This window comes from Drosophila albomicans, chromosome 2L (assembly GCF_009650485.2).
Source record: "Drosophila albomicans strain 15112-1751.03 chromosome 2L, ASM965048v2, whole genome shotgun sequence".
In the NCBI taxonomy this organism is placed as follows: Eukaryota; Metazoa; Arthropoda; class Insecta; order Diptera; family Drosophilidae; genus Drosophila; species Drosophila albomicans.
The window spans coordinates 5,487,139-5,513,042 of NC_047628.2; the positions used below are offsets into that span (position 1 = coordinate 5,487,139).

General features: G+C 37.7%; 7 protein-coding genes and 1 pseudogene across 8 annotated transcripts; 2 read left to right on the forward strand and 6 right to left on the reverse strand.

Moving 5' to 3' along the window:
* Window positions 1-1,050: 1,050 nt before the first annotated feature.
* Window positions 1,051-1,777, reverse strand: LOC117564368 (uncharacterized). The gene is made up of 3 exons (XM_034243085.2): window positions 1,640-1,777; window positions 1,392-1,577; window positions 1,051-1,331 (listed from the first exon to the last, which is right to left on the reverse strand). The coding sequence occupies exons 1-3, from the start codon at window positions 1,695-1,697 to the stop codon at window positions 1,111-1,113; spliced, it is 465 nt and encodes a 154-aa protein (XP_034098976.1). The 5' UTR covers window positions 1,698-1,777; the 3' UTR covers window positions 1,051-1,110.
* Window positions 1,778-7,303: 5,526 nt separating this feature from the next.
* On the reverse strand, window positions 7,304-8,776 carry LOC117563206 (trypsin-7). Its single transcript, XM_034241393.2, has one exon. It carries the CDS (start codon window positions 8,162-8,164, stop codon window positions 7,388-7,390), a length of 777 nt encoding a protein of 258 aa, XP_034097284.1. The 5' UTR covers window positions 8,165-8,776; the 3' UTR covers window positions 7,304-7,387.
* Window positions 8,777-9,001: 225 nt separating this feature from the next.
* On the reverse strand, window positions 9,002-10,339 carry LOC117563207 (UPF0585 protein CG18661). Of its 2 annotated transcripts, none has more exons than XM_034241394.2 (2): window positions 9,855-10,339; window positions 9,002-9,802 (listed from the first exon to the last, which is right to left on the reverse strand). In XM_034241394.2, exons 1-2 carry the CDS (start codon window positions 9,944-9,946, stop codon window positions 9,142-9,144), a joined length of 753 nt encoding a protein of 250 aa, XP_034097285.1. In that variant the 5' UTR covers window positions 9,947-10,339; the 3' UTR covers window positions 9,002-9,141. The 2 variants fall into 2 exon arrangements, with proteins under 2 accessions (XP_034097285.1, XP_034097286.1); XM_034241395.2 differs by having other exon boundaries at window positions 9,002-9,751; window positions 9,855-10,334.
* A 190-nt stretch (window positions 10,340-10,529) lies between these two features.
* Window positions 10,530-12,727, forward strand: LOC117578402 (COP9 signalosome complex subunit 2). The gene is made up of 6 exons (XM_034263856.2): window positions 10,530-10,695; window positions 10,800-10,994; window positions 11,050-11,175; window positions 11,240-11,721; window positions 11,904-12,236; window positions 12,294-12,727. Exons 1-6 carry the CDS (start codon window positions 10,642-10,644, stop codon window positions 12,436-12,438), a joined length of 1,335 nt encoding a protein of 444 aa, XP_034119747.1. The 5' UTR covers window positions 10,530-10,641; the 3' UTR covers window positions 12,439-12,727.
* Window positions 12,728-12,994: 267 nt separating this feature from the next.
* Window positions 12,995-14,427, reverse strand: LOC117563587 (protein rolling stone-like). The gene is made up of 4 exons (XM_034241973.2): window positions 14,058-14,427; window positions 13,888-13,989; window positions 13,646-13,829; window positions 12,995-13,582 (listed from the first exon to the last, which is right to left on the reverse strand). The coding sequence occupies exons 1-4, from the start codon at window positions 14,377-14,379 to the stop codon at window positions 13,378-13,380; spliced, it is 813 nt and encodes a 270-aa protein (XP_034097864.1). The 5' UTR covers window positions 14,380-14,427; the 3' UTR covers window positions 12,995-13,377.
* A 397-nt stretch (window positions 14,428-14,824) lies between these two features.
* LOC117563209 (protein rolling stone-like) lies at window positions 14,825-15,987 on the reverse strand. The gene is made up of 4 exons (XM_034241398.2): window positions 15,563-15,987; window positions 15,387-15,488; window positions 15,143-15,329; window positions 14,825-15,086 (listed from the first exon to the last, which is right to left on the reverse strand). The coding sequence occupies exons 1-4, from the start codon at window positions 15,882-15,884 to the stop codon at window positions 14,873-14,875; spliced, it is 825 nt and encodes a 274-aa protein (XP_034097289.1). The 5' UTR covers window positions 15,885-15,987; the 3' UTR covers window positions 14,825-14,872.
* A 759-nt stretch (window positions 15,988-16,746) lies between these two features.
* Window positions 16,747-18,112, reverse strand: LOC117563589 (protein rolling stone-like; annotated as a pseudogene).
* Window positions 18,113-20,770: 2,658 nt separating this feature from the next.
* On the forward strand, window positions 20,771-24,479 carry LOC117578404 (protein rolling stone). Its single transcript, XM_034241392.2, has 4 exons — window positions 20,771-21,301; window positions 23,094-23,445; window positions 23,520-23,703; window positions 23,771-24,479. The coding sequence occupies exons 1-4, from the start codon at window positions 21,200-21,202 to the stop codon at window positions 23,958-23,960; spliced, it is 828 nt and encodes a 275-aa protein (XP_034097283.1). The 5' UTR covers window positions 20,771-21,199; the 3' UTR covers window positions 23,961-24,479.
* Window positions 24,480-25,904: the final 1,425 nt, after the last annotated feature.

A 25,904-nucleotide genomic window follows, 5' to 3' on the forward strand; every position in this document is an offset into this window, starting at 1 on the left:
GGTATTGATAACAGCACATGATAAAGGCGCATGGTTATTCGGTACTTTACCGTTTTAAAAGAATTTTGTCAACCGTTTTGGCTTATCTATTTTTCAGACTTAGTAATCGAGAACAATAATTCAATTGAACTCACTTAATAACCTAATTTAATAAACACTTCTATAGCGACAATTTCAAGTAGTATTATTTTATTACGACAAATTGCTTTAAAGTCCATTTTATAATACCTTAATAGAGTAAGTATTATCTGACCTAAGAATTTGTTTAAGTTACAATATTTCAAAAGAAAATCAATATTGAAAGTATTTATAATTTGAATATTTGTGCTCTATATTATAAGTGAATTAAACTAGTATTCTAATGTGTATAAAACATATACCGAAAATGCTTTTGATTCTCTTGGACAATTTCAAAATAAAAACAATTTGCTTAGTATGCTATCAGACAATCATAAATAAAGTTAGCTCCTGATAATACAGTGTTATTTCACTATATGCTTGTGACTCATTTCAATATCTAAACAAAACAAGAAAGTGTGTCGAGTGTGCTCGACTTTGAGATACCCGTTTCACTTTTTGAATAAAAGCCAAATAGTGTGGTATTCATTTTAAAATACAATAAATTAATATTCTGCAAAAAACTAAAAATTTACCAAAGGTTATAGTTGGTATATTGATCGATTTTTATAGATTTGCTGAGGTGGAAGTAAGATGTGGACAGACTGTCAGTCGGTCCGACAGACGGTCGGATGGTCATATAGTCTCGGCTGTTGACGCTGATCAAGAATATATATTCTTTATTGGGTCGGAGATGCGTCTTTGTGCATGTTACTTAATTTCCCTAAAGGTACAAACTTATAATACCCTACTAAAAAACTAATAATATTGCTTATCAATACTTTCTAATTGAGTCAATAATTTGAATACTTACTGCGGATAAAAACGAGTAGAAAAATTTGCCAAATTTGACGAATCAGTATTTAAATTCCCAACTATTCAGCTTACCAAACATTCGTCAATGAATGGAAAAATAAATTACAAGTATTCAAATATATTTTAGACAAATATTTTATTTGAATTGTGTTAACAAATTCAATAAATAAATTAATCTTAAAGCGATCGCAGCTTAACCAAGAGCAAAGCCACAACAGAGCCAATCATTGTGTAAGAACTCTTGCTGAATGTGCCAGCCGGACTGCGATTGCAGTAATCCGTGGTGCAAGTCTTGCAAGTTTTGGCCCATGTTGCACTGTTGGTAGCATTCAATGTCAGACTGCAGACTGGAATTGACTCGTGGAAGCAGCCCAGAATCTCGGATTGTTTGCTATTGTCTAGAGATTAATAAATTATGAGTTAACTCCAATTTACTTGATTCACAATTAGCGACTTACTTGCGTAGATGAAATGGGTGAGGTTCATGCACTTGAAGTTAAGACTGCCATTTATTTGTGGCACATCGCTGTGGATGGTGCTCAGCCAAGCACTTGTTGCATTCGCCGTTGTGTTGCTGCAAGTTTGAGTGCTTGGATTCTGGCAAGATTGAATCGTATTACAGCTGTAGCAGGTCAGAGAGTTGGCTACATAAATTCATAAAATATTATGGAAATATTCTTTTCAAGCACTCATCAATATTTCTCACCAAACTGCAGAGCCACAAATGCCACAAGCACCAGAGATAAAATCACTTTTGTCCACATTTTGTATTATTTTCTTTTTTTTTTGAAGAGCGAACACAACTGTGCTGTTAAAGAACTTAATTCAGACTGGGTTAGGCAAAGCACTCAGTACTTTATGTATGTCAGACTTGCACATATATAAACGCGATAAATAGAGTTTATGGTTCAAAATATAGAGATAAGATTAAATAGATTTGAGTCAGCTTGCATTTGAAGTGTGGTGACAAATCCAAGAGGTAAATTCCTCAATAGTGTGGTCGGAAATGTTCTATAAACATAACATACTGTTGCACATACTGTTTTCACACAAAACAAACAATTCAGGAAATAATAAAAAAGCGAAATTTATTTTTTTTTCTTTTCTCTTATCGCTTACGCTCAAAATAAAAGAGTATCAAGAGTATCATTGTTTTTATTGGTATATCAAAAAATACAAAATAGTGAAACTAATGCGCTTTAATCTGATTTGAAAATATTACATATGTAGTATTGAAAATATTGTAAATATGTTCTTCATTCGGATTAAATTTAAATTTAGCATATTGAAGAGCTCAAACATATTTGTTTTATCGATTGACATTTGACATTTGTGAAATAGTGAATGTAGCGTAGATACTCTGATAAGATAACAACTAAGAGGCCCCAATTCACTTAACCCTATATTTCCTACTTTACACAATGAACAACTATAGAGTTTGTTGAGTAGGGATATTATTTATTTGGATTTCGCATCCTTGTATATTAAAGTCAACCTTTTAAATACTAAACAAATAAGTTGATAAGAATATAGATTACATGTATATTACATTCTTCCAAAGAATAATAAATACTAATATTTAAAATATATATTATATGTATACATAATGTGAATAATCATTCTCTATATGGCAATCTAAATTTGACTCTATTATATTCCTTTAAAACAAAATAAAATTATAAATGCGTATCTTATATAAACGAAGACTAATCAGCTTACATATATTTCAAAAAATTCTTTAAAAAAATATATACAAAAGGCTATGTATTTGTAAAGTACTATGTATGTTTGTCTGTACCGGAAGTAAGTAGGCGTATTCCCCATACAAAATAATTTCTTAAATAACTTCTACATTTTTTATCTGATCGCATCCAAATTTTCAGGAAGCATAAAGACTATAGTTATACTATATGTACCCTGACTGTAGCTTCAAAATTTCGCTTATTATTCGATTTTGGTGGTGAAAACATTTTAAAGAAATTTGATCTGCGTGCAAATATAACAAATGCTGTCGAAAAAACTATAGCTCTATCTCTTATAACCTCTGACATCTAGGTGTTCATACAGAATGAACGGCCAGATGGGCTTACACTTTCTACTGGCACTTTCACTACATTACACTTTCTTATATGTTAATACCCTTCTAACCTATGGGTAACCGATATATTGATAAAAGCGTATCTTATAAAAACAAAGAGCAATGAGTTTACTTTTTAGAATACAATTTAAGAAGATGAAAAAACAATAAGAAGATTTTACTGTTACAAGAACAATAAAAGCGAATCAGAAAAAACGAGTATTTGAAAATATTTGGTGACCAAACACAGATCAAGTATTTTGATGGGTTTTACAAATATTTCAAGAATAATACAAATACGATATGCAAATGTATTTACTATCAAAAACACAAGTATCATAACAAAATAGTCAATTTGCAATTGCAAACACGTCCTAATGTCTAAACCCAATGCCGAGCATTGGCCACAGCAAATAAACAAGAGAGAAACAAAAGAAGACAATATAGAAAAATAGATGACAAAATGAGTGCAAAAAAAAGGGACAATGTTTCAAAAATTGAAAAGCATATATCAGCATCCTGGCCATTGCCAGGACATGTTACGCATAACTAAATACAAAGCGAGATAGAGAGAGAAATACAGAGCGAGACAGGATATACAAGTGAAACGAAGCATAAGCTTCTGCCAAGGATACGTTCAGGATATTAAATGACAGGACAAATGGCAAATGCCTGCTCCACCAACTGGTCCACCTGCCACCTCCTGCCACATCCTGCAGCAGGTACTCGAAGGTAAACGAAAAGCGCAAATCCTGTGAACAAAACCAGGAGACAAACAACAAACAACAAATAGCTGCGGGCTAGATTTATAAAAATGTATATACGAGTGTGTCTCTGACTCTGTTGCTGTCTCTTTCTGTATCTGTAACTGTATTTGTGCCTGTTTGTATGATAGGTAAACAACAGAATTACAATATGCTTTTTTAAAAATTAGAAAAACAACGTGCAATAGTCGAGGCGACAGGACAATAATGCTGTGATGCCCACGATAAGCATCCTCAGCGGCAAACCGAGGGCGACCAAAAGGCAACCCAAAGACAAACAGAAACACAAACACAGGCTCAGGCCTTGGATGGGAGATGAGAGATGGGAGCAACGTGGGTTGGGGGACATGGCAAAAGTCGCTGGGATGACAGTTGAGTTACATTTCGGGTGTTTTGGGGGGCAAGGGGCGTGGCATATACGTTGCAACAAACTGAGTGCCATCGGAGTCGGAGTCGTCGTTGTCATTGTCGTTGTTCTACGAGAAACTAGCAACATTCCTATGCATTGCATTAATTTTCAAGTCACGTATCCTTTTTAATCCTGACAAGAATATTATTTCCATAAAAAATGGAAGCGAGAGCGCGCGCTCCAAGCCTTCACATACACAGCCACATCCATAGTCACACACGCATCGTCTTCGAAATCGTTTGGAGCATCAAGCATACGCCACGTATGCCACAGCCGAATCATAGACATGCAAGCAAACAGCGACACATGTATTTAATTTTATTTTATACACACACACACACACACACACAGAGATACATTGATATATACATTTCAGTTAAAGCATCAACACGATTGCCTAGTGTCAGCTTAAAGCGCGAATCCATTGCGTATGCGTAATGTGCCACACTTGCGGCTTAAAGGATTTCTGGTTGAGCAACAGCTAAAAAACGAACCACTCTGATTCTGTTAAGCATGTTAAAGACTTATTTTATGTTGCAGCAAATTAATACAAGTGCCGTGGCTGTCGATTTAATAACTGTATATGAAAGAAATTAACATATAAAACAATAAAAAAAAAGTAGGGTCCTATCATTTTTAGAGGAACCTGTTTTGAATGCTTACCATTAATAAAACACATTTTTTGTAGTACATACTTTTAATTGTTTGGATATTATTATGCAAACTTTAACTTGCTAACTACTAAAATTGAATATAAATCAAAGAAATCATAATTCGTAAAAATTGTAAATTCATAATTCAAATTTAATGATAAAACTGTTATGCAGTATTAGACAAGATGTTAAAATTACAATTTAAGCACTTTCAATTATCAATAACTAGGCATGTATTCAAAAACTAAAGTTTCCATTATAAGAAAAAAAGGCAACATGATTAATTATGATTTATTTTTAACGATATACCACAGTGTTATGTGAAATAGCACGATCACGAGCTTAAAATTTAAAAATACTATTATAAACTTAACTTCGTGACTGTTTATAATTGATAAGGCAATACTAAATATTAATGTTGTCCTGAATTTTGAAAACATATAACTCACGTAGTTAGTCTCCACTTCGGTGTCGAGCACACTCGACTGTAACTTTCTTACTTGGCAAAAAGAAATATGACACTGCCATTTTAAATAACACAGTTGACTTGAATGACTGACAGTCGAAGTGACCCCACGACAACTTCGAGTGACTATTCGCGAGGCTGTAGTTAAGCCGCATCTTGTTGTTGTCTTAGCTTATGGCTCTTACGGCCAGACAGACATTCGCCATTGTCTGACGAAGCTGGCGATAGCGAAGTCTTGGCTTCAACATTCTGCTAGCAAAGGACATAGAAAATGTGAAATTTGTTTGTTTCGTACATTGATGTTGAAAGTTTTTGCAGCTGCTGCAGCAGACAATGCATGGGAGTTGCTGTCTGTATCGCTCTCTATAGCTGTCCATAGCATGCCATGGGACTGCCTTATTATTACAGTTTGTCGATTTGTTTGTATTGCAGTCTACATTGTTGTTCTGTTCTTGCAACAAAAACAACAATAAACTTGTTGTCACTTGTTGTACTTACGAGCAGTAGTCTTACTTCGTCTATCTCTGTCTGGCTGAAGACATACAATGCTGGCCAAGCATCCTGGCTGCATCAGAACTAACAAGCAATCGATTGTAATAAATTATTTGCAGCTATTGTAATTTGTAATGTTGGCAAATATCAGACAAAAAACGAAATTCCATCGACAGTTTTCCCCTTAACAAATATTGTATCTGAAATTTGTAGTGATCTTTGCTAAGATCTGCAGGAAATTCATTTCAATTGTTTAACTATTTTGAAAATATGCAAATTTTCATTTGGCTAATGAAATAAATATTTAATTGTTGTCCAAGCTAATTGATCAATGTTCAGAGCACATGCAAAACAAAGTTTCATTAGCCAACTACAAAATTATAGAGAGCAGCTGCGTCCCTTATGTTGGTCCATTCATCATGTGCACTTTAAGACACTTCTACAGGCAACTTTCAAGTATCATCGTAATTGACCCGGAAAGAGCTTAGAGCCAAATATTTACACAGCATGTCAGCTGAGGGATGGGCGTAGTCCAAGTTATCTCATATCAGTAACTATTCAACTGCCGCCCTTTAAAAACTTCAATGCAAGTACACTTAATGATGGGCCCAAAGCAAATAGAAGTTCAAAAGACCAAAACAAACATTTGCATAACATATGCAAAGTGAACAGATACAGATACATTTGCTGCTGCACCTACAGATACTTTTGCACCTATAGATACTTGTGCAGATACAGATGGTGATAAATATGCTGCGTACTTGTTTGCCTTCATAATTTTTGGACTATCAACATTGTAACAGTCTTTCTCTTTTCGTTTATCACTTTTCTTTGCTGCACACTAATTGTTGATTAAACGCTGCAAATTGGCGTTTGGCCTCAGTTCCATTTCAGAAGCCAACGCCAATTGATAGCGTGTGTCCTATAGAATTGTCTGTCGTTGAGTCGAGTCTCTTGTCAAAGCAGTTGCCGATGCGGCCGATGAGAAAACAGAGGAAAGTGTAAAAGACTGAAAATGTGCGTGAGTATGTGTGTGGGGGTGCATTTGTGTGGCAAGGAGAAACGACTTGGGTCATTGCAATTTCGCACGTGAACTTGTTAACAGTAAAAACAATGCATGTGTTGCCACATGAAACGGCAAATTGAACGAGCATCGCAAAATAGCAGGAAAGCAAAAAAGGCGTTAAAGGAACTTGCAACTAGCAAATCGAAGATATGAAAACAGCAATAACAAGTTTGTTTTACCTAACTGAACACTGCTTGCTAGTGACACTATAACAATAAAATCAATTACATTTATGCTTTTTAAAGTAAGTAATTAAAAATCCACTTTGTTACAATTTGAATTACAATAAATCCCGTGCTCAGCTGCACACGTTCTCATAGCAGTCAGCTTTTTATGGGTAGTAATATAGTGCAGCCCATTACCAGTGCTGCCCATAAAAACAAACATTTGAATTTTTCAAATTTGTATTATGTTTATTGGTGGTAATTTAACAGTCTTCGCTTTAAATGCCAAAGAAGTGAACCAAAAATTGCATTTTTTAAAATTTGTATTTCGTTTATTGTGGTAATTTAACAGTCTTGTTCGCCTTAAATGCCGCTAACAGAAGCAATCCAATCTCGCACTGACGCCACCCTGGAGTACACACCCGGATATTCTGGACGTGCACAGCCATAGCCCCAGGAGACCACACCCCACAGCTTACCCTGAGCAACCAAAGGACCACCCGAATCTCCTTGACAGGCATCTTTGCCACCCTCACGTAAACCAGCACACAGCATGCGATCTGTTATGCTGCCAGTGTAGGCTTCATTGCACTGCGTTTGATTCACCTTGGGCACGATGACGGCACGCAGAATTACGTCGGACTCCTCCCAGTTTTGTGTGTTGCCCCAACCGGAGATAGTGACGAGTGTTCCATCATCTATGTCATCGTTCTGCTCCGGCAACTGCACAAATGCCTGTGTTATACTTGTCGCATTGTACTGTTCAAGTTCTAGGACCGCAAAGTCGTAGTCTATGATCTGGGAATTGTACTTGGGATGGCGATGCACACGCTTGATCGGCACCAGCACTCCGCCAGTTTCTTTGCGAGTGGAGCCAATGCGCACCTTGGCGCTGAATGTTGTGGAGCTGTCCACACAATGGGCAGCGGTTAGAACGACACGCTCGCCAATCAAGGAACCGCCGCACATGTGATAAGAGCGCTGCAGCGAGATTTGATAGGGATACTCCTCGATGGTGGTCTCCACGCCACCCACAATGCGTCCATCCAGGCGGGGCTGCCTCAATGGGGGTTGCATTGCCTGGCAAGCAGCAGCAGCCAGCAAAAAGGAAAGAAGTAGTGTTGTCCAAGCGAGCGTCATGTTGATTTGCCAGATTTTAAGTGGCCCTAGACCAACATTTATCGTCTTTATATACGATGTTGCTGGCGTATCAATCGCTTTTGATTTCGGGGTCAATCATTGCACATCGCTTGAAGGTGTCCACTTGGCCTAGTTAATCTGACGCCGCTACTCATAAAAGTTTACGACCTCCCAACTGTATCGTCGTCATCGACTTTATCTTGGTGCAATTAACCCAAGAAATGGCACTACAACTAATACCCAGGCATTAGTGCTTGTCAAGGGCTCGTAGCTCTATCGCTAGTTTATTCCGACAGACAACAATACAATCTACAACTTAAGATTGCAATCCGCTCTTAAAATCAATTATTGTCGATATATTGCTAGAAGTTTGTCGGGAGTCTTTTGCTCTTCTGAGCTTATGTTTTTTACTCTTTAAATGTGCTAAAATTTTAATTCAAATTTCGTTTTTACTAATCTAATCAATCTAGAATTCTAATCATATCCCAAAGAATGAATTTAAGAGTAGTGTCTTTTTTTATATGAGTTTGCAACTTCTAAATAGTAGTTATCACATTAAAATATATGTTTACTATTCTTGATTTAACTTATTTAGAATATCAACTTTAAATTATATCGTTCATTATTAAAATAAATATCGCAATACTTCAGTAATTCCAGAATTATCACAACAACAACTTTGACTCAACAAATGTATTTCGAAAGAACATTTAAAATTTATATTTTCTGATTGTAGTAAACAATATTTAAATTCAGTAACTATTGAAAGTTATTCATTCATTCAGTAACTATTGAAAGATTTTCATGGAATCCGAAAATAAAATGCAATTTAAATAGTTACAATTTAATCTTTGGTTATATCTTTGACAATATCTAAACCTAAAACATTGTGTCTACGCTTACAATTATAAGTTTAAAGTGTCTAACCTTTAATTGTAGTTAATAGCATATATTTATAATTGTAAATCATGAAAAGTTCACGACTTGAGCCAAGTCACGAATTTGTTGTTCGATGGCATTTCAGTGATGCGGCTCAGCTTCAAGCCATTCGACTCTCTGATGCCCCACTCTGCATTACGACTCCTGAGGTTGGCGTCGAAGTCCACATTGCTTTGGTGCGTCAGCTGCCCATCATGAGCATAAGGACCATAGGTGAAGAGCTTGCCACCGGGTTTAAGCAATTGACCCGCTGCACGAAATAGGCCAATGGAACAATTCCAGGGACTGATGTGCATCATGTTGCAGTTTAACATGTAATCATAGCTTGCGGGCTTCACATGCTCCAGTGTTTTGGCCTCCCAATCCGACAGGTCCTGCGATATGTCTACGAAGAGCGGAGCACAAATATTTCCTGTGACACAGTCAGCTGCATAGGCAGCAATTGAATCAAATTCCCGGCGTTCATATTCTGTTGTTTGATAGCTAATGTTGACCATCAATGGCGCCAAATACCCGGCATGTTGTCCCGAACCAGAGGCTATCTCCAGCAGACGCAGCTGCGGCGTTTGCTTGTTAACCTGAGCCAGCAACGCCTCCGAAATGGGCTGAGAGTTGCTATCCGCCGAGGGATGAGTTCGTTTTATGGCGCTGCGCAGCAAAAAAGTTGTATGCAACAAACGTTTCAATGGTTGTGTGAGACTGTTTTTAAATTATTAAAATTAAAGAAAATCATATAAAAGCCACAATTTACCTCATACTGTATGACCTTATCAAATGACGATGAGAAGTGCATCCGTTTTTATTGTTTTGTTTTGTTTTGAAGTATTTGTATTGTATAAACATCAGTGTGACCGTGCGCTGAATATAAAATATACCGAAATATTTCACCACCAGTAAAATTGACCGCACTTTAAAAAGAACCGCAAAGTTTGCTAACTGCTTTTTGTTATTCAAGTATACTTTCCGCCCGACTAGCCACACTGTTTAATATAGCGCATTTAAGGCTTATTATAATTAAGAAATTATTACGCCATAAGATTCTTGCTGCTTCATGCAATATTTTAAACGCAACTTTAAATGACGACCAGAATGATTCCGTATGCAAACCGCTAGTGGCTTGTGGGTTTCTATAACCTCATGAGCTGATTAAAAAAATTCTACTATTTAAATACTCGCAAATTTTTCCGTAAGAGAAGGATCGCCTAGGCCTCGCTCCTTTTTAGAGCAATATACGCACTGGTGTCATCGCAACGTTGGAATTTCACTACTGTGTAATTTTTTCGAAATATGTTCCGGTGTGACCCTCAAATATTTTAGAATCACGTTTGGTGCAAATGGTCACACAGTCTTGCAGTATATACGCCACAACTATCGATACCTTTCAAATGACAGTGTTGCACAGCGATATATCAGCTTTGCACTTCATTTATCTTCTGCCTATCGGGCAACCGCCACATTCCACAGTGGGACATAAATTCTGCCACTTTTCTGGGCATTGTTTTGTTTAATAAATTGTTGCGCTACAAATAAGCTGAGCAATGTCTGATAACGACGACGATTTCATGTGCGACGATGATGAGGATTATGGCCTGGTAAATGCTTAACATTTAACATTTAACTCCACGCACTGTCTCTAATGCGCACCCGGCATCTGCTTGCAAATTGCAAATTCGGGATCGGTATCGCAATATTTTAGGAATACTCCGAGGACAGCAATTCAGAACCGGACGTAGATCTGGAGAATCAATACTACAACAGCAAGGCACTGAAGGAAGAGGAACCTAAAGCGGCACTCGCCAGTTTTCAAAAGGTGCTCGATTTGGAGAATGGTGAGAAGGGTGAATGGGGCTTCAAGGCGTTGAAGCAGATGATCAAAATCAACTTTAGACTGGTAAGTGAAGCAATAGCTGTATTTTGACATACATTTAACATCGTCAAATTCGCAGTGCAACTATGAGGAAATGATGGTGCGTTACAAGCAGCTACTCACCTACATTAAGAGCGCAGTCACTCGCAACCACTCTGAGAAAAGCATCAACTCTATACTGGATTATATATCAACCTCAAAGAATGTAAGCAAATTATAAATATGGCGAATTCAAAGAACTTTCATTTGAAGTCTGCAACCTTTTTCAGATGGCGCTGCTGCAGAACTTCTACGAGACAACTTTGGATGCACTGCGCGATGCTAAGAACGATCGCTTGTGGTTCAAGACCAACACTAAGCTGGGAAAGCTTTATTTCGATCGCAGTGACTTCACCAAACTGCAAAAGATACTCAAACAACTGCACTCCAGCTGTCAGACAGACGATGGAGAGGATGATCTCAAGAAGGGTACGCAATTGCTGGAGATTTACGCGTTGGAAATTCAAATGTACACAGTGCAAAAAAACAACAAAAAGCTCAAGGCTCTCTATGAACAATCTTTGCACATCAAGTCTGCTATTCCACATCCTCTCATTATGGGCGTCATACGTGAGTGTGGAGGCAAAATGCATCTGCGTGAAGGAGAATTCGAGAAAGCACACACTGATTTCTTTGAGGCATTCAAAAACTACGATGAGAGCGGTTCCCCAAGGCGCACCACATGCCTTAAATACTTGGTGCTAGCTAATATGTAAGTGATTTTTACTTATCTAGTCAGCTGAATGTGAGAATACGATTTCGTAAGCTACAACTGGCTCGTGCCTTCTCTTAGCAATGGTTGGAGTGTGTTTAAACTGAACTTAATCATATAATCGCTCTGCTTTTAATTTATGTATATCAATGCATAACTAATGTGTTCGCCTTTTTTGGCAGGTTGATGAAATCCGGCATTAATCCGTTTGACTCGCAGGAGGCCAAACCATATAAGAATGATCCAGAGATTTTGGCCATGACAAACCTGGTTAATTCCTATCAGAACAATGACATCAACGAGTTTGAGACTATTCTGCGTCAACATCGCAGCAATATTATGGCTGATCAATTCATTCGCGAACACATCGAAGACTTGCTGCGCAACATTCGCACTCAGGTGCTCATTAAACTAATTAAACCATACAAGAACATAGCCATACCGTTCATAGCCAATGCACTCAACATTGAGCCCGCCGAGGTGGAGAGTCTGCTAGTTTCCTGCATTTTGGATGAGTAAGTTAACTTGTTTCTCATTTCGAGAAATAAATAACTTCATATGTTATTTTACAGTACCATCAAGGGGCGCATCGACCAAGTGAATCAAGTTCTGCAGTTGGACAAAGTTAACAGCAGCGCTTCACGATATAATGCACTGGAGAAATGGTCCAACCAAATCCAATCGCTACAGTTTGCTGTGGTACAGAAAATGGCTTAGACATTAGACAACGTTTAAGACCAAATCGAAATAATGGAAATATTAAAAGAACCCAAGAAAAAAAGAATAGAATTACTCTGCCTTATCATTATACCAAGGGACATTCCCACCTTATCATTAATAACAGCTGAGCGATTAATACTTAAACGACTCAACTAACCACGCAATCATCACACGATTTCTATCGCCTGATATGCATACGCGGAAAGGGCTTTCAGAGTGAGTTTTAGATTAGAGCAGTAACATGTCATTAACGAGCGATAAGCCTTTGTTATCACACTATCCACTGGGCGTGCTAGCAGATTGTAAATAAAAAAATTAATCTTGGGCAATATCAGACTACTTTAACATTGTATTCCTAGAGAATCACCGTTTGATTTCTGATTAGTAGTTTAATCCAATCACAATAACGAACCCTACCTGAAAGAGAACATTATTATTCTTCGAAGAATATTGAATTGGTTGCCTTTGCAAATGTTAAAATATTGAAGGACAAAACATAAAAGGAAGAACCTTATCTTCTTGTACAAAAGTTAAAATATACTGTTTTCCTCTAGAACTATCAGAACCTATCACGATTCAAAACTGATTAAAAAAAGTGTAGTAAACTTTACAATTGGGGAAAAAATTGGATATTGACTAATTGAACCAAAACATTCGAAGTCAATTTAGCAGTGGAAGCAAATGAGTAATTTTCAATGATTAATTTTAGGAAACCTATTAAGTAAATGTTTATTGACGTGATGGTCAACACCTAGAGCTACAATTTGTAATCACATCATATCTGCAAATTTTCATACAGCAAAAATTTTTGGTTGATGACAAGCTACCATTTAATCAAAATACAATACACAGCTTATAAAACTCTTTGGCAAAGTAATTCATATATCAGTGAGCTTATAAAATACTTAAATTAATTGTTTAGATAATAATCGAATTTTAAACGGTGTTCGGAGCTGGCCTTTGTATTATTTCTCTAGTTTGCGGCTTCATGTTACGTCTGAATATCCATAATCTTAATCTGTACATCCAAAATACGACCACACAGAAGATAAGAAGTAAGACATAAACTATGCAAAGACTGCCAATTGCCAAGCCAGGCCTCTCCCAGTCCAGGATAAAGTAAATGTAGTGTTCGCCAAAACTAAAAGAGTAAATCAAGATTAAATTATACAATATCAAATGGAATTGGTTAGATATTACTCACATGTCTAAGCCACCTGCAAAATAGTAGATAAGCGAGAAGAAGGCATAGATCAGACCTACACAGATTGGAAAGACAAAGTGCATGATGTGCGTGGGAAAAGCCACCAGGAAAAAATCAATAAACATGAAAACTGAATTGAGAGCATGCTCCCAAATGTTATAAAGATCGACTTCGTCCTCAATATCTGCAATAAATAAGGTGTTGCTTAAAATGAAGTCCACTTAAAATGTATTAGAACTCACTTGGGTGAATAGTCGTCCAATAGACGAATGTTATTACCAGGGCCAACACTGTGGCCGTAAAGTGCGAGGCCCAATAAATTTTAAGGCAGAAACTGCCGGGTTCTGCAATTTACAAATATTGTTAGGAAACTCAAGCGACGAATAGAATTAAATCATGTTATTAAACCTACTGAAATAATTGGGATTATTGAAGTATATTGTTGTTATCACAGCTCCAAAGATGCAGGCATAAGTGACCAAGGTAAAACCCCAGTCCGTCAAATAAATGAACCATTTCCCATCATTAAAGGTTTCAATAACGCTTCCCAACCATCCGCCAGCAAAAAAGGCTGCCAAACACCATCGATATATTAACCATATGTAGGATCGTTGCCCTCGCTGCCATTGAGAGCGACAGAAATCAGCGGGTTCCTCGTGGTGCAATGAGAACTTGGACTTCTGGAACTCATCCAGCATGGGCTGGCAGCAGCATTCCTTGCTCTGATCACGCATGCCGGCTAAAAGGAACTGAACTAACTAAGCTAGAGGAGAACAGCTAACTGAAACAGCGGTAGAATAAGCACTGACGTTAGACAAACTAACGAGCCCACCAGGTGGGCAATGATTCCATAAATAGTCAGCTGGATGGCAATTCAAGTGCCAGTTATCAGTGGACGATCCTTATCGCCAGATATGTGTAACTGTAAAGCACTCCCAATATGTCTTTCTGATAAGCCAAAAAGACGCTGTCATTGATGTTGGCCCACAAGCAAACTAACCCAACCACGCGGCAAACAGTTGGTGTGCTGACCTTTGTCTGGAAGATTTCCCACGGCACATTCTTTGTGTTTAATCAACCTACTAGTAATCAAAGCAGTGCATACCCCAAAGAGTTATGTAGCATGCAGCTTATGAAGGTGAGCAGCAAAGCTTTAATGAATGACGCCTAATCAATGGATTCCCCGATTTTATCACTTGTTTATTAACTTATTCAACTAACAGTTACTTAAACGCGTTGCACTTTCTCCGGAGCCTCTCGAGTTTGCATTACTTCCGTTGGGGGCTGAACGCATCGCTCATAGATCCATATTCTGAAGCGGTAGATCCAGAAGACCATAACGCAAAAGATTAGGGCCAATACAATGCAGCCACAAACACTGCCAATGGCCAAACCGGGCCTCTCCCAATCCAGAATGAAGTAGATAAAGTGATTGCCACCACTGAAAACGTAAGTGAACTTAGATCTAAGCTACTACTGGCATATATAACTACTTACTAGTCTGTGCCGCCAGCAAAGTAATAGATGAGCGAAAATATGCCATAGGTCAGTCCAATGACTAGTGGATAGATGAAGTGCATGAGGCGCGTAGGAAAGGCGACCACGAAACAATCGATGAGCATGCAAACGGAATTGAAGGCATGCGCCCAAAGATTGTACAATCCAATTGGACCACCAGCCATGCCTTAAAGAAGAGTTCTTTAGTAGAGTTCTACTGCAATTAAATGCAAGATATACTTACTAGGATATAACGCTGTCCAAAACACCAAGGTTATCATCAAAGCCAGCACTGTGGTTGTAAAGTGCGAAGCCCAATAGATCTTCAGAGCCCAACTACCGGGTTCTGCAATTGAATTGAATATATGTTGTATTTATAAACAATTCTCAAAGTCTTTTTGGCATACTGAAGATACTCACCAAAGTAGCTGGGCCTAATGAAGTATATGGTGGCCACAACAGCGCCATAGGTGCAGGCATAGAAGCACAGGACGAAGCCCCAATCCGTCAGATAGATGAACCAGGTGCCCTCGTTGAAGTGCTGAATACAACTGGCCAGGACACCGCCAGCAAAGAAGGCTGCAAAGAGCCAGCGATAGAGAAGCCAGATGATGGAGCGATCGCCTCGCTGCCATTGGGAGCGACAGAAATCACCGGGCTCATCGTGGTGCAACGCGAACTTGGACTTCTGGAACTCATCCAGCATGGGCTGGCAACAGCATTGTGAGCTGGGGTCGCGCATGCCGGCGGGATGAACTCTACGTCGACGGCACTGAACAAGTGCTGCTAAAGCGGCCCAAAGCAGCTGGCTCAAACGGCGATAGAATGAGAACTGTCGCAGCCATGGCATTAGCTGGGCCAACAGGCCTGCCAATTTGGCATTATTTCCGCGAATAGTTCGAGTTGAATGGCAATTGAAGTGTTAAAAATTATCAGTCGACGATCCTTATCGCCAGATTACGTACATATGTATGTCTGGGAATAAGTAACATACAACTGGAAAGCGCTTCCAATACGCCTTTTTTGATAAGTACCAACAACCGATTAGCCGCTGTTATTGATGTTGTCCACAAACAAACTAAGTTTGTGAGCACGCGTCAAAGCGTATTTGCCTTCGAGTGGAAGATTTCCCACGTTTCCAGTCGCTTTGTCGCATAGTGTCGCGGAAAATGATTCGCGTCAAATGCGTTGTAAATTTTTTAACATATTTTTGGGAATTTTTGCACATGATTCACAGACGACCATAAGCCTTCTTGATGATAAACTATCAACTGAAGTTTACGATGTTTTTCTAATGGCCTTCAAGATAAGAGCCCCGTCTATTGAAATCGCAACAAATCAGCAATTTCATTCAAACTCGCACACTTTACCAATTTATCATTTATAATTTACCATTTAATCATATTATTGAAGCATTGTTATTGGGGGACGTCAGTTGTTGGTGCTTCAGTCTGGAACTTGAACTCGTCTGTTTTATGAATCCCTATGGAATGGGACCCCAGACCCACTTCGTGGTACGTAAGCGGCGACACTCGAGTAAAGCCCCAAAGCTATAGATAAGCACTGTGACTAATAGTAATAAGAATTAACAATTGTCGGGTCATTCGCAAAATAGGCGCCGCCATAAAGAAGTTGTAAGTATTTTATTTTTGTGAAATACGATTAGCCAGAAACAAAAACATAAATTTCCAATCATCAAAATTTAAGTTCTATGAATGATTAAAACAATACTTGGACATGGGCTGGCAGCAGAGCAAAGAGTTACGTAGCATGCAGCTTATGAAGGTGAGCAGCAAAGCTTTAATGAATGACGTCTAATCAATGGATTCCCCGATTTTATCAATTGTTTATTCACTTATTCAACTAACAGTTACTTAAACGCATTGCACTTTCTCCTGAGCCTCTCGAGTTTGCATTATTTTTGTTGGGGTTTGTACGCATCTCTCATAGATCCATATTCTGAAGCGGTATACCCAAAACACCATTACGCAAAAGATTAGGCCCAATGCAATGCAGCCACAAACACTGCCAATTGCCAAACTTGGCCTCTCCCAATCCAGAATGAAGTAGATAAAGTGATTGCCACCACTGAAAATGTAAATGAATTTAGATCTAAGCTACTACTGGCAAATATAACTACTTGCTAGTCTGTGCCGCCAGCAAAATAATAGATGAGCGAAAATATGCCATAGGTATGTAAGTCCAATGACTAGTGGATAGATGAAGTGCATGAGGCGCGTGGGAAAGGCGACAACGAAACAATCGATGAGCATGCAAACGGAATTGAAGGCATGTGCCCAAAGATTGTATAATCCAATTGGACCACCAGCCATGCCTTAAAGAAGAGTTCGTTAGGAGAGTGCTACTGCAATTAAATGCAAGATCTACTTACTAGGATATAACGCTGTCCAAAACACCAAGGTTATCATCAGCGCCAGCACTGTGGTAGTAAAGTGCGAAGCCCAATAGATCTTCAGAGCCCAACTACCGGGTTCTGCAATTGAATTGAATATATGTTGTATTTACAAACAATTCTCAAAGTATTTCAAATACTAAAGATACTCACCAAAGTAGCTGGGCCTAATGAAGTATATGGTGGCCACAACAGCGCCATAAGTGCAGGCATAGAAGCACAGGACAAAGCCCCAATCCGTCAGATAGATGAACCAGGTGCCCTCGTTGAAGTGCTGAATACAACTGGCCAGGACACCGCCAGCAAAGAAGGCTGCAAAGAGCCAGCGATAGAGAAGCCAGATAATGGAGCGATCGCCTCGCTGCCATTGGGAGCGACAGAAATCACCGGGCTCATCGTGGTGCAACGCGAACTTGGACTTCTGGAACTCATCCAGCATGGGCTGGCAGCAGCATTGTGAGCTGGGGTCGCGCATGTCGGCAGTATGGACTCAACGTCGACGGCGATAGAATGAGAACTGTCGCAGCCATGGCATTAGCTGGACCAGCAGGCCTGCCAATTTGGTATTATTTCCGCGAGTAGTTCAAGTTGAATGGCAATTCAAGTGTTAAAAAGAAGTAAGAAAGTTACAGTCGAGTGTGCTCGACTGTGAGATACCCGCTACCCATTTTTAATAAACGCAAAATATTGCGGTATTATTTTCAAAATATACCGAAAATACTAAAAATATACCAAATGGTATGTTTGGCATATCTATATAGTACACCATTCAAAATATACCATAGACGGCAAAATGGACCAGATTGTCGGCCAAAGCAACTAAGAGCCCTAGTAAGTAGGCGTTTTTGCCCATACAAAAGTATTTCTTTAATAACTGCGACAATTTTTATCTGATCAGGAATTATAACTACAATAGTAATTATTGTATATACCAAAATTCGGAACTCTAGCTTTAAGATTACGATTGTTATTAGATTATTTTGATTTGCGGGGGCGGAAGTGGGCGTGGCAAAAATTTGAAACAAACAGACGGATAGACGGACATGGCTAGATCGTCTCGGCTGTTGACGCTGATCAAGAATATATATACTTTATAGGGTCGGAGATGCCTCGTTCTACCTGTTACATACATTTCCTGCCGGCACAAAGTTATAATACCCTTCTACCCTATGGGTAGCGGGTATAATTATCAGTAAACGATCGCCAGATGTTATACATACATAAGTATGTATTTTTGGGAATAATTTACATACAACTGGAAAGCTCTTCCAATGCGCCTTTTTTGTTTTATGGATCCCTATGGACCCAGACCCACTTTGTGGTACGTAAGCGGCGACACTCGAGTAAAACCCCAAAGCTATAGATAAACACTGTGACTAATAGTAATGAGAATTAACAATTGTCGGGTCATTCACAAAATAGGCGCCGCCATAAATAAGTTGTAAGTACATATTTTATTTTTGTGAAATACGATTAGCAGGAATCAACAACATTAAATTTCCAATCATCAAAATTTTAGTTCTAAGAATGATTGAAACAATATTATTCATGGTTACACCCTCAAAAATTATCAAATACAATAAAATCGAAATTATTCAAGTATTCAACCACAAACAAAGTGTGCTTTGATTACTTTCTACGAGGCATATTTAAATGTTGCAATGTTGCAAATTATATCAATCACAGACTTTCTCAAAGCTAAACAAGACCATCACTTTAGTGTCACGCACATCCATAATTTAAATTCAAATTTTTGCCACAAATCTATTGCAGTCGACATGCAATATTATTATTAGATATGAATACGAATATGGCTGATGCCTGTTCGAGGCATGCGAATACCCGTAGAAATTGCAATTTCAATTGCACGTCAATTAGCAGGGCCAAAAAATTGGAGGCTCGTTGGTAAAGAACTTGTAAATTGGCTATCAATTATATTCGTAAATTCAATTTATGCAATAGAGAAGCAATAAGAATCAGTTGGCCCTTCAACTTTAGCGACACCTTCGATTTTCACTGAATATTAATAGATAAATAAGACTTGTGAATTTTGATTCAAGTCAATGACAAGGTCGCTAGCTGAGTCAATCGCAAATTGAGAAGCTCGATTGAGCGAATGAGCACTGACATCTTAAATAAATTGAGCGGAATGCGAACATAAATCAATATGTAATCGAAGCTCTTTAAATTTTGATCGATTCTCAACTGATCGAACAACTATAAGCTTCCCTCTATGTATTACAGAAATACCTTTGATTATTTCCAGTATAACTTTCTCGGGTATTTAGTTTTTATCGCACGATTGATAAGATAAATGTAGGTCAAACCCATAAAAAACTATTTGGGGTATGTTAAATGTTCTGTGAGCGCTTTTAAAGAATAGAGTCTCCCACATGCACAATGTTTCACACATCAAACAATTGGGAGAGCTGGAAATTTTAATTGATCGACCTCCGTGGCTTCAAGTTCAATAAAGTCAGCGGATGATGATGAAAAGCGCTGTGACTGTCAATATCATTGATATCATATCATACTCTAAATGCTTCCCACAGCGCCCGGTTTCGGATGGAACATTTAACAGCGATCTGCCATATGATACTCCACGATACTCGTTCGCGAACGCATATTCTTGTGTTTCACATTTGCGATATGCTCTTAATTAAATTACTTTATTTAGTTTATTGGTATACCCTGCAATCAGAGAGGCACAAGAAGGGTATACATATCATTGCACATTTAATATGTGAAAAGATAAAATGTTACTGGACAACAGATGATTACGCAAAATAACTTTATCTCTCAATTTTATCTAATCTATGTTCACACTTGTACCCTGTACTCAGAGTCTTCAAAGGCTATGCGCAGCAGGAAGTATGCGGAATACTTAAAATACCGATATATATTAATTAATAATTATTTATAATTGCTTCGAAAGGGTATGTGATGGGTAGCTCCCTTTTACTGTGAAGCACGTTGCAATATCAATTTTGGAAATGTTCGTCGATCGACGACATTCGGTACCAGCTACATGCCCCCGTGTATATAAAGCGTATTATGACAGTAAACATTTTTCGCATTTCACTTTACTGTGTTCGGCGATTCCGAAGCCTCCGCGCTGTTTTCTAATCGGAGGGTTCGTGCATCGGTTCGCCGGGTTCGGCTTTAGCCAGACAGAATCGTCGGGTCTTCCAAAAGGGTAAAAGCTTTGGCGCTTTCAGTTCGCTTTGTGACTCGTTGGATTGTGCACGACAGCGCCGCGCATAAATTGAAGTAGCTTAACAGCGACTCCAAGTCAGACTCGAACTCCAACGCTAACGCTAACGTCGACTTTGAATTTGGTTCTAATTCCGTCCGAGTGTGAGCTAAGCAGTCTCTTTTTTTCAAGATCACTGAGAACATTTGCTAAAAGTTGCTGAGCTGTCAAGCGTTGCCTGACGCGTAACTGAACTCTTTTCGTAAAGTTGCCAGCTGCAGTTCAAAAGCAAACACGCACACACTCTCACACGAAGAAGCGAGACAGAGAGAGAGAGAGACACCAGAGACGACACACATTCACACTTGGTTACCACGTTTTCCACTCAAAGACAGTAGTCAGCGGTAGTCATCAATTCACACTCGACGATCGTCGCGCGACTCGCTACAAAATGCAATTTCTTAAAAGGTTCGGCAAGGGCCTCAACAAGGAGTTGCAAGTAAAGAATTTCGGCTTTGAATACAATCATGTGCATTTATTCTACAAGTCTCTGGTGAGTATTCAAATGTCACCCACCTTTCCTTGGGGGTCAACGAAGTGTGTGTGATGTGTTAGATCACTTAAGCTAACCCTTAGTACTTTACTGGGTACACGTTGAAGCCATAAAAGCATTAAGACTAAAACTAAGCAAATAACTTATGTGAAATACAACTTTGTGACGAACAGCGTATACTCTTTTAAGTAATAGAAGAGAGAAAAAAAATGCAATTTTGAAGTACTTAAATATGTATTACATTCACAGCCAAATCCAATTGTGTATGTGTATATTTAATGAGGCTTTATGTTGAGCTTCTCTTAATTAGCATATGAATAAATTCCAGTTCAGCATAATGCTATATAATATGTAGTATATACATTCTGAGTGCCTTGAGCGTATTTGTATTAAGCAAATAAGAAGTATGCAGATTACGTACTTTTTTTTTAAATAAGCTCGTAGTATGCATTTCTGAACAGTTTTGGTTTTTTATTATATTGTTATAATTATTATTCCCGCAAGAGTAGTTTAAAACGGACTTCTAGGAAACTCACATTATACATATTTTTCAACCAGTTTATTTGTCACATTCCACATGTGCCCGTATTAGTTCAGCAAGAGTGCGAATTAATAATTAAGCAAAAATGTTTAACACATCGCTTTTTATGTTATTTTTGGTAACCCGACTCTATTGAATACAGTGCCACCCATCAGAATTGGCACAGCCGAATTGTATGCATAGCACTTCCGTCAAATCCAAGTTCAATGCAAAATAAACAAACAAACAAACATATAGTACAATCAATCTAACCGTATTACGTAATAGAGGGGAGTTTTGTTATTGTGCGCAAAACTAAGTAACACCTCCTAACTAGACAAACACGATTTTGACTACGTCATCGCCTGACAGCATCTCAGTATGAGTTGAAGAGATAAGCGCCTAAGCGTGATGTTGCAGCAGTTGAAATACTGCTTACAAGGCAGGAACTTTGTCTGGTGCAAAGGTGCAAATATTCCACTATTACAATTAAATTATAGTATTTTGAAAATCGTAATTAACAGTAGGCTCTAAGAGTTCTCAGGGTTCTAAGGGCTCGCCCTATGTAGATAAGGTAGCTATCAAAATATTTACCTGCGTATTTAACTTTTATAATCACAGCACATTCTCGGTGAGCAATACGGCACTATCGTAATTTCCGGGTAATTTGTATCATTGAATCTACGTAATTCATAATTTCTTATCATTAATTTTATGGTATGGTAGATAGATTACTATGTTTTTCGTTTTTATTATTATTATTATTGTTGTATAATATTGAATTTCAGTTTTGTGAAATTAAGAAATGATAAACATTTTTTGTTATCACAATACGTCACGACATTTTTATAGTAACAATAAAATTAGCAATAATTATGACATACGAGTATACGACAATGTTGACATATCAAATGTCATGTTTTCAAATTGGTTGCATATTTTATAAAAATGTTCTTAAAAATCGTTCTTATCATGCCATATTTTAAAATTATTCATTAGTTACGAAATTAGTTCTCAATTCAGCAATTGCTTTATAAGGGTTTAAAGTGTAAAACAAATTTAAATGTAAATTTTAAAATACATTTAATATTTGTATATTTTAAATTTGTTCAGTCATATTATATTTAAGTATTCTTAATATTATCTTTTCGTTATTCTTATGACTTTTCTTTCATTAAGAATATTTAGTTTTATGACGAATGATTTACACAATTCGAAATAACTAAACCCCGAATGCTTCATTGACTTTTGCCCTTTTCTGTTCTCCTGCAGTGGCAAAAGAATGAGGTCAGCACATATTATTTATTATATCGCTGGATATGGGCGTTATTCTTTCTGGCCGTTTACATCACTTGCATCATTTTGCAATTCTGCGAAGGCAAATTCTTCATCTATATGACCAACTGGGGCTTCGGTATGATCACGATAACTATGCTGATATCCGCGGTGATGGTCACACGATGGCACTTCGATCTACAGAATGTGCGGAGTCTGGTAAACGAGGCGGGGCAAAAGGGGCGCACAACGTGGGGACTGAAGATCTATTGGTGGCTGTACAATATGTCTCTGCTATTGGCACTGATCATATCCACCATATACTGGATATTTCTAAATGGTCGCATGAGTGAGTATGAGCATAAATTGGATATTTAATTCGAATGACAAATAACTAATCATATGTGCATTATGCATTTGCAGACAAACCAGCACGATTTCCGGCGATTAGCGCTATAACACATGCGCTGAATTCCATTTTTATTCTAATCGATTTTATGGTCGTCGCATTTCCGCTGCGACTGCTGCACATGGTGCAGACCATGGTCCTGGCGATTGTCTTCTTTTTGTTCACCCTCATCTACCATCTCTACGGCGGCACCGACGAGTAAGTAGCCCGCACTTTCCACTCTCTGAATACAGCATTTAATTAAATTCATTTATTTCACTTACAGATTTAACAACCACTACGTCTATCCCATTTTGGACTGGAATAATCCAATGCGCTGCCTGGTGACCTTCATCGGAGTCTTCCTGATGATCGTTTGCTATTGGCTGATCCTCTTTGGTTTGCATAAGCTGAAGCAGGCCTTTAATCGCGCCTTCAGCGTTGTCTGGACGCCCCATTCAGTGGGTCTAATATAAGACCCAGTGCCGACTTTTTCACATCATCAACTGCTAGTAGTTTTAAGTAGCACCACCAGCATTATTTCCTAATTCTCACATAATCACTTTCTAACCACCCACAGTTGTATGTATGGATTTACACACACACATACTCACAAGACACTGTCATCACATATTGCATTTATTTATGACATTTTATAGTTAAATTATTTCGTTAGCCAGTAATTGCTAAGTGAATAGTCTAATGTTCCTTAATGCCAAAGCAAAATATCTTGGCTTTAGCTAGTATTTTTTTTATCGGTATAAACTATTGAATAAAGGTTCTTACCATGGAATCCATAGTATATGAAATTGTTGAAGAAATTGGATGAAGGTTACATTTTCCATTTGGAATGGGGTTAAATATTAAATTGTTGATGGAATAATGAATAAAATGCTCAATATTTGAAACAATTATTGTAAATATAATAATTAGAATTTAATTTTATGGAAATGGTTCCTTTAAAACGTGTTATTTCAAATAATAATAAAAATCTGATAAGCTTAACATTGATTTGAAAAAGTATTAAAAAGCCAAATTTATTTCAGCTCTACAAAAGTTGCGATAAGCCGAATATAATAACTTCTTATTACATTTAAAAAAATATACATTTAGTAAAGAAATGACATCAAAAGATACTAAAGTAGTAGATAAAAAAAAAAAAAAAATTTTAATAATGATACAAATATGAAATTCGTTTTATAAACTTGATATACCCGTTGCAAAAGTAAGGGTAAAAAGGCCAATGACATACTTATTTATGTGTGGAATTGTGTAAGTGGTAAAGAGAATATAGTAAATAAGTAAGTCGGAATACACACATATGTACATCTGGCTAAGTATATTTTTAACTTTCATTACTCACAGCATATTTACCCACTCTCTCAATGGTTTCATATTCCTCCTTTTAATTGAATTGCCAAATCGTTTTGATCGATAGAAGCAAATGTGCATTGTATGATGATTATTATTCGTCCCACATTTGAAGCAGTAAAGCTCCCAGCTTCAACGGATTGTACCGAATCTGAAGAATGAGTCAGCAAGGTAAATTTGGAGGCACTTCAAATTATTGCCAAATTATATTGTTAAGAAAATAAAGTTATGGTCTTACGAGCATATCGTCTGCTAAACCAACAAACTGAAACGAGTTCTCTGCAGAGAAAAACACATCAAAAGGTACAGAGAAACTAAATGAGACGATAGAGAAAGAGCGTGATAGGGAGACAGAGAGGGAGAGAGAGAAAAACAAACTGCACACAGCTAGATTGAGGTTTGGTTTAACTGCTTTTATTCTGTTCACGCCCGTTGCCAAAATGTGAACAAAACAGAGAGTACGAGAGAGAGAGAGAGAGAGAGAGAGAGAGAGAGAGAGAGAGAGAGAGAGAGAGAGAGATAAAAGACTAATTACTCTACCTCTGTAGCGCCCATGAAGAAATTTCAAAATTTGTAACAACAAAGATCAGAGGCAAAACGCAAAAAGCCTTACTATTATTTCTATTTAATTGTTCTGAAAAAACTGGGCCTTTAACCATTTGAGTCAGCATTAGCATTAGTCCGCATAATTGAAAAGAAGTCAGAATCAATTGATTTTAACCAATTAAATGGGTAATTTCATTCATCATTAGTCTTACTCCAGAAATAAACTTAATTCCAAGTCGCAGGCCCAAGTCCAACAATCTCTTCTGTTTTAATTCATAAATTTTAATTACTTCAGAGTATCTCATGCTTGTGTTGCAAATGCGAGACTCAATCTGCGATACTCTGGTAAGTTACCTGTACAGTCGTCGACGCCACTACAAATGAATAACATTTACGATATTGGGCTTACGATACTCAGTTTTAAGTGCACAGTGGTTCACTCTGCGCATTGTGAACTAAAGACTATTTTTGAGAAAGCAAATAAGATAAAATAAAATGCTTTA

Bases quoted from the DNA above. Each gene is read 5' to 3' on its own strand.
- LOC117564368 (XM_034243085.2), bottom strand. From the start codon at position 1,697: ATGTGGACAAAAGTGATTTTATCTCTGGTGCTTGTGGCATTTGTGGCT. The intron at 1,578-1,639 runs GTGAGAAATATT...GAATTTATGTAG, and splicing joins ATTTGTGGCTCTGCAGTTTG to CCAACTCTCTGACCTGCTAC. The intron at 1,332-1,391 runs GTAAGTCGCTAA...ATTAATCTCTAG, and splicing joins CACCCATTTCATCTACGCAA to ACAATAGCAAACAATCCGAG.
- LOC117563206 (XM_034241393.2), bottom strand. From the start codon at position 8,164: ATGACGCTCGCTTGGACAACACTACTTCTTTCCTTTTTGCTGGCTGCT.
- LOC117563207 (XM_034241394.2), bottom strand. From the start codon at position 9,946: ATGTTTATACAATACAAATACTTCAAAACAAAACAAAACAATAAAAAC. The intron at 9,803-9,854 runs GTAAATTGTGGC...ATTTAAAAACAG, and splicing joins ATAAGGTCATACAGTATGAG to TCTCACACAACCATTGAAAC.
- LOC117578402 (XM_034263856.2), top strand. From the start codon at position 10,642: ATGTCTGATAACGACGACGATTTCATGTGCGACGATGATGAGGATTAT. The intron at 10,696-10,799 runs GTAAATGCTTAA...GCAATATTTTAG, and splicing joins ATGATGAGGATTATGGCCTG to GAATACTCCGAGGACAGCAA. The intron at 11,176-11,239 runs GTAAGCAAATTA...AACCTTTTTCAG, and splicing joins ATATATCAACCTCAAAGAAT to ATGGCGCTGCTGCAGAACTT.
- LOC117563587 (XM_034241973.2), bottom strand. From the start codon at position 14,379: ATGCGTGATCAGAGCAAGGAATGCTGCTGCCAGCCCATGCTGGATGAG. The intron at 13,990-14,057 runs GTAGGTTTAATA...TGTAAATTGCAG, and splicing joins CAATAATCCCAATTATTTCA to AACCCGGCAGTTTCTGCCTT. The intron at 13,830-13,887 runs GTGAGTTCTAAT...TATTTATTGCAG, and splicing joins TTGGACGACTATTCACCCAA to ATATTGAGGACGAAGTCGAT.
- LOC117563209 (XM_034241398.2), bottom strand. From the start codon at position 15,884: ATGCGCGACCCCAGCTCACAATGCTGTTGCCAGCCCATGCTGGATGAG. The intron at 15,489-15,562 runs GTGAGTATCTTC...ATTCAATTGCAG, and splicing joins CATTAGGCCCAGCTACTTTG to AACCCGGTAGTTGGGCTCTG. The intron at 15,330-15,386 runs GTAAGTATATCT...CTCTTCTTTAAG, and splicing joins TTGGACAGCGTTATATCCTA to GCATGGCTGGTGGTCCAATT.
- LOC117578404 (XM_034241392.2), top strand. From the start codon at position 21,200: ATGCAATTTCTTAAAAGGTTCGGCAAGGGCCTCAACAAGGAGTTGCAA. The intron at 21,302-23,093 runs GTGAGTATTCAA...GTTCTCCTGCAG, and splicing joins ATTTATTCTACAAGTCTCTG to TGGCAAAAGAATGAGGTCAG. The intron at 23,446-23,519 runs GTGAGTATGAGC...ATGCATTTGCAG, and splicing joins ATTTCTAAATGGTCGCATGA to ACAAACCAGCACGATTTCCG.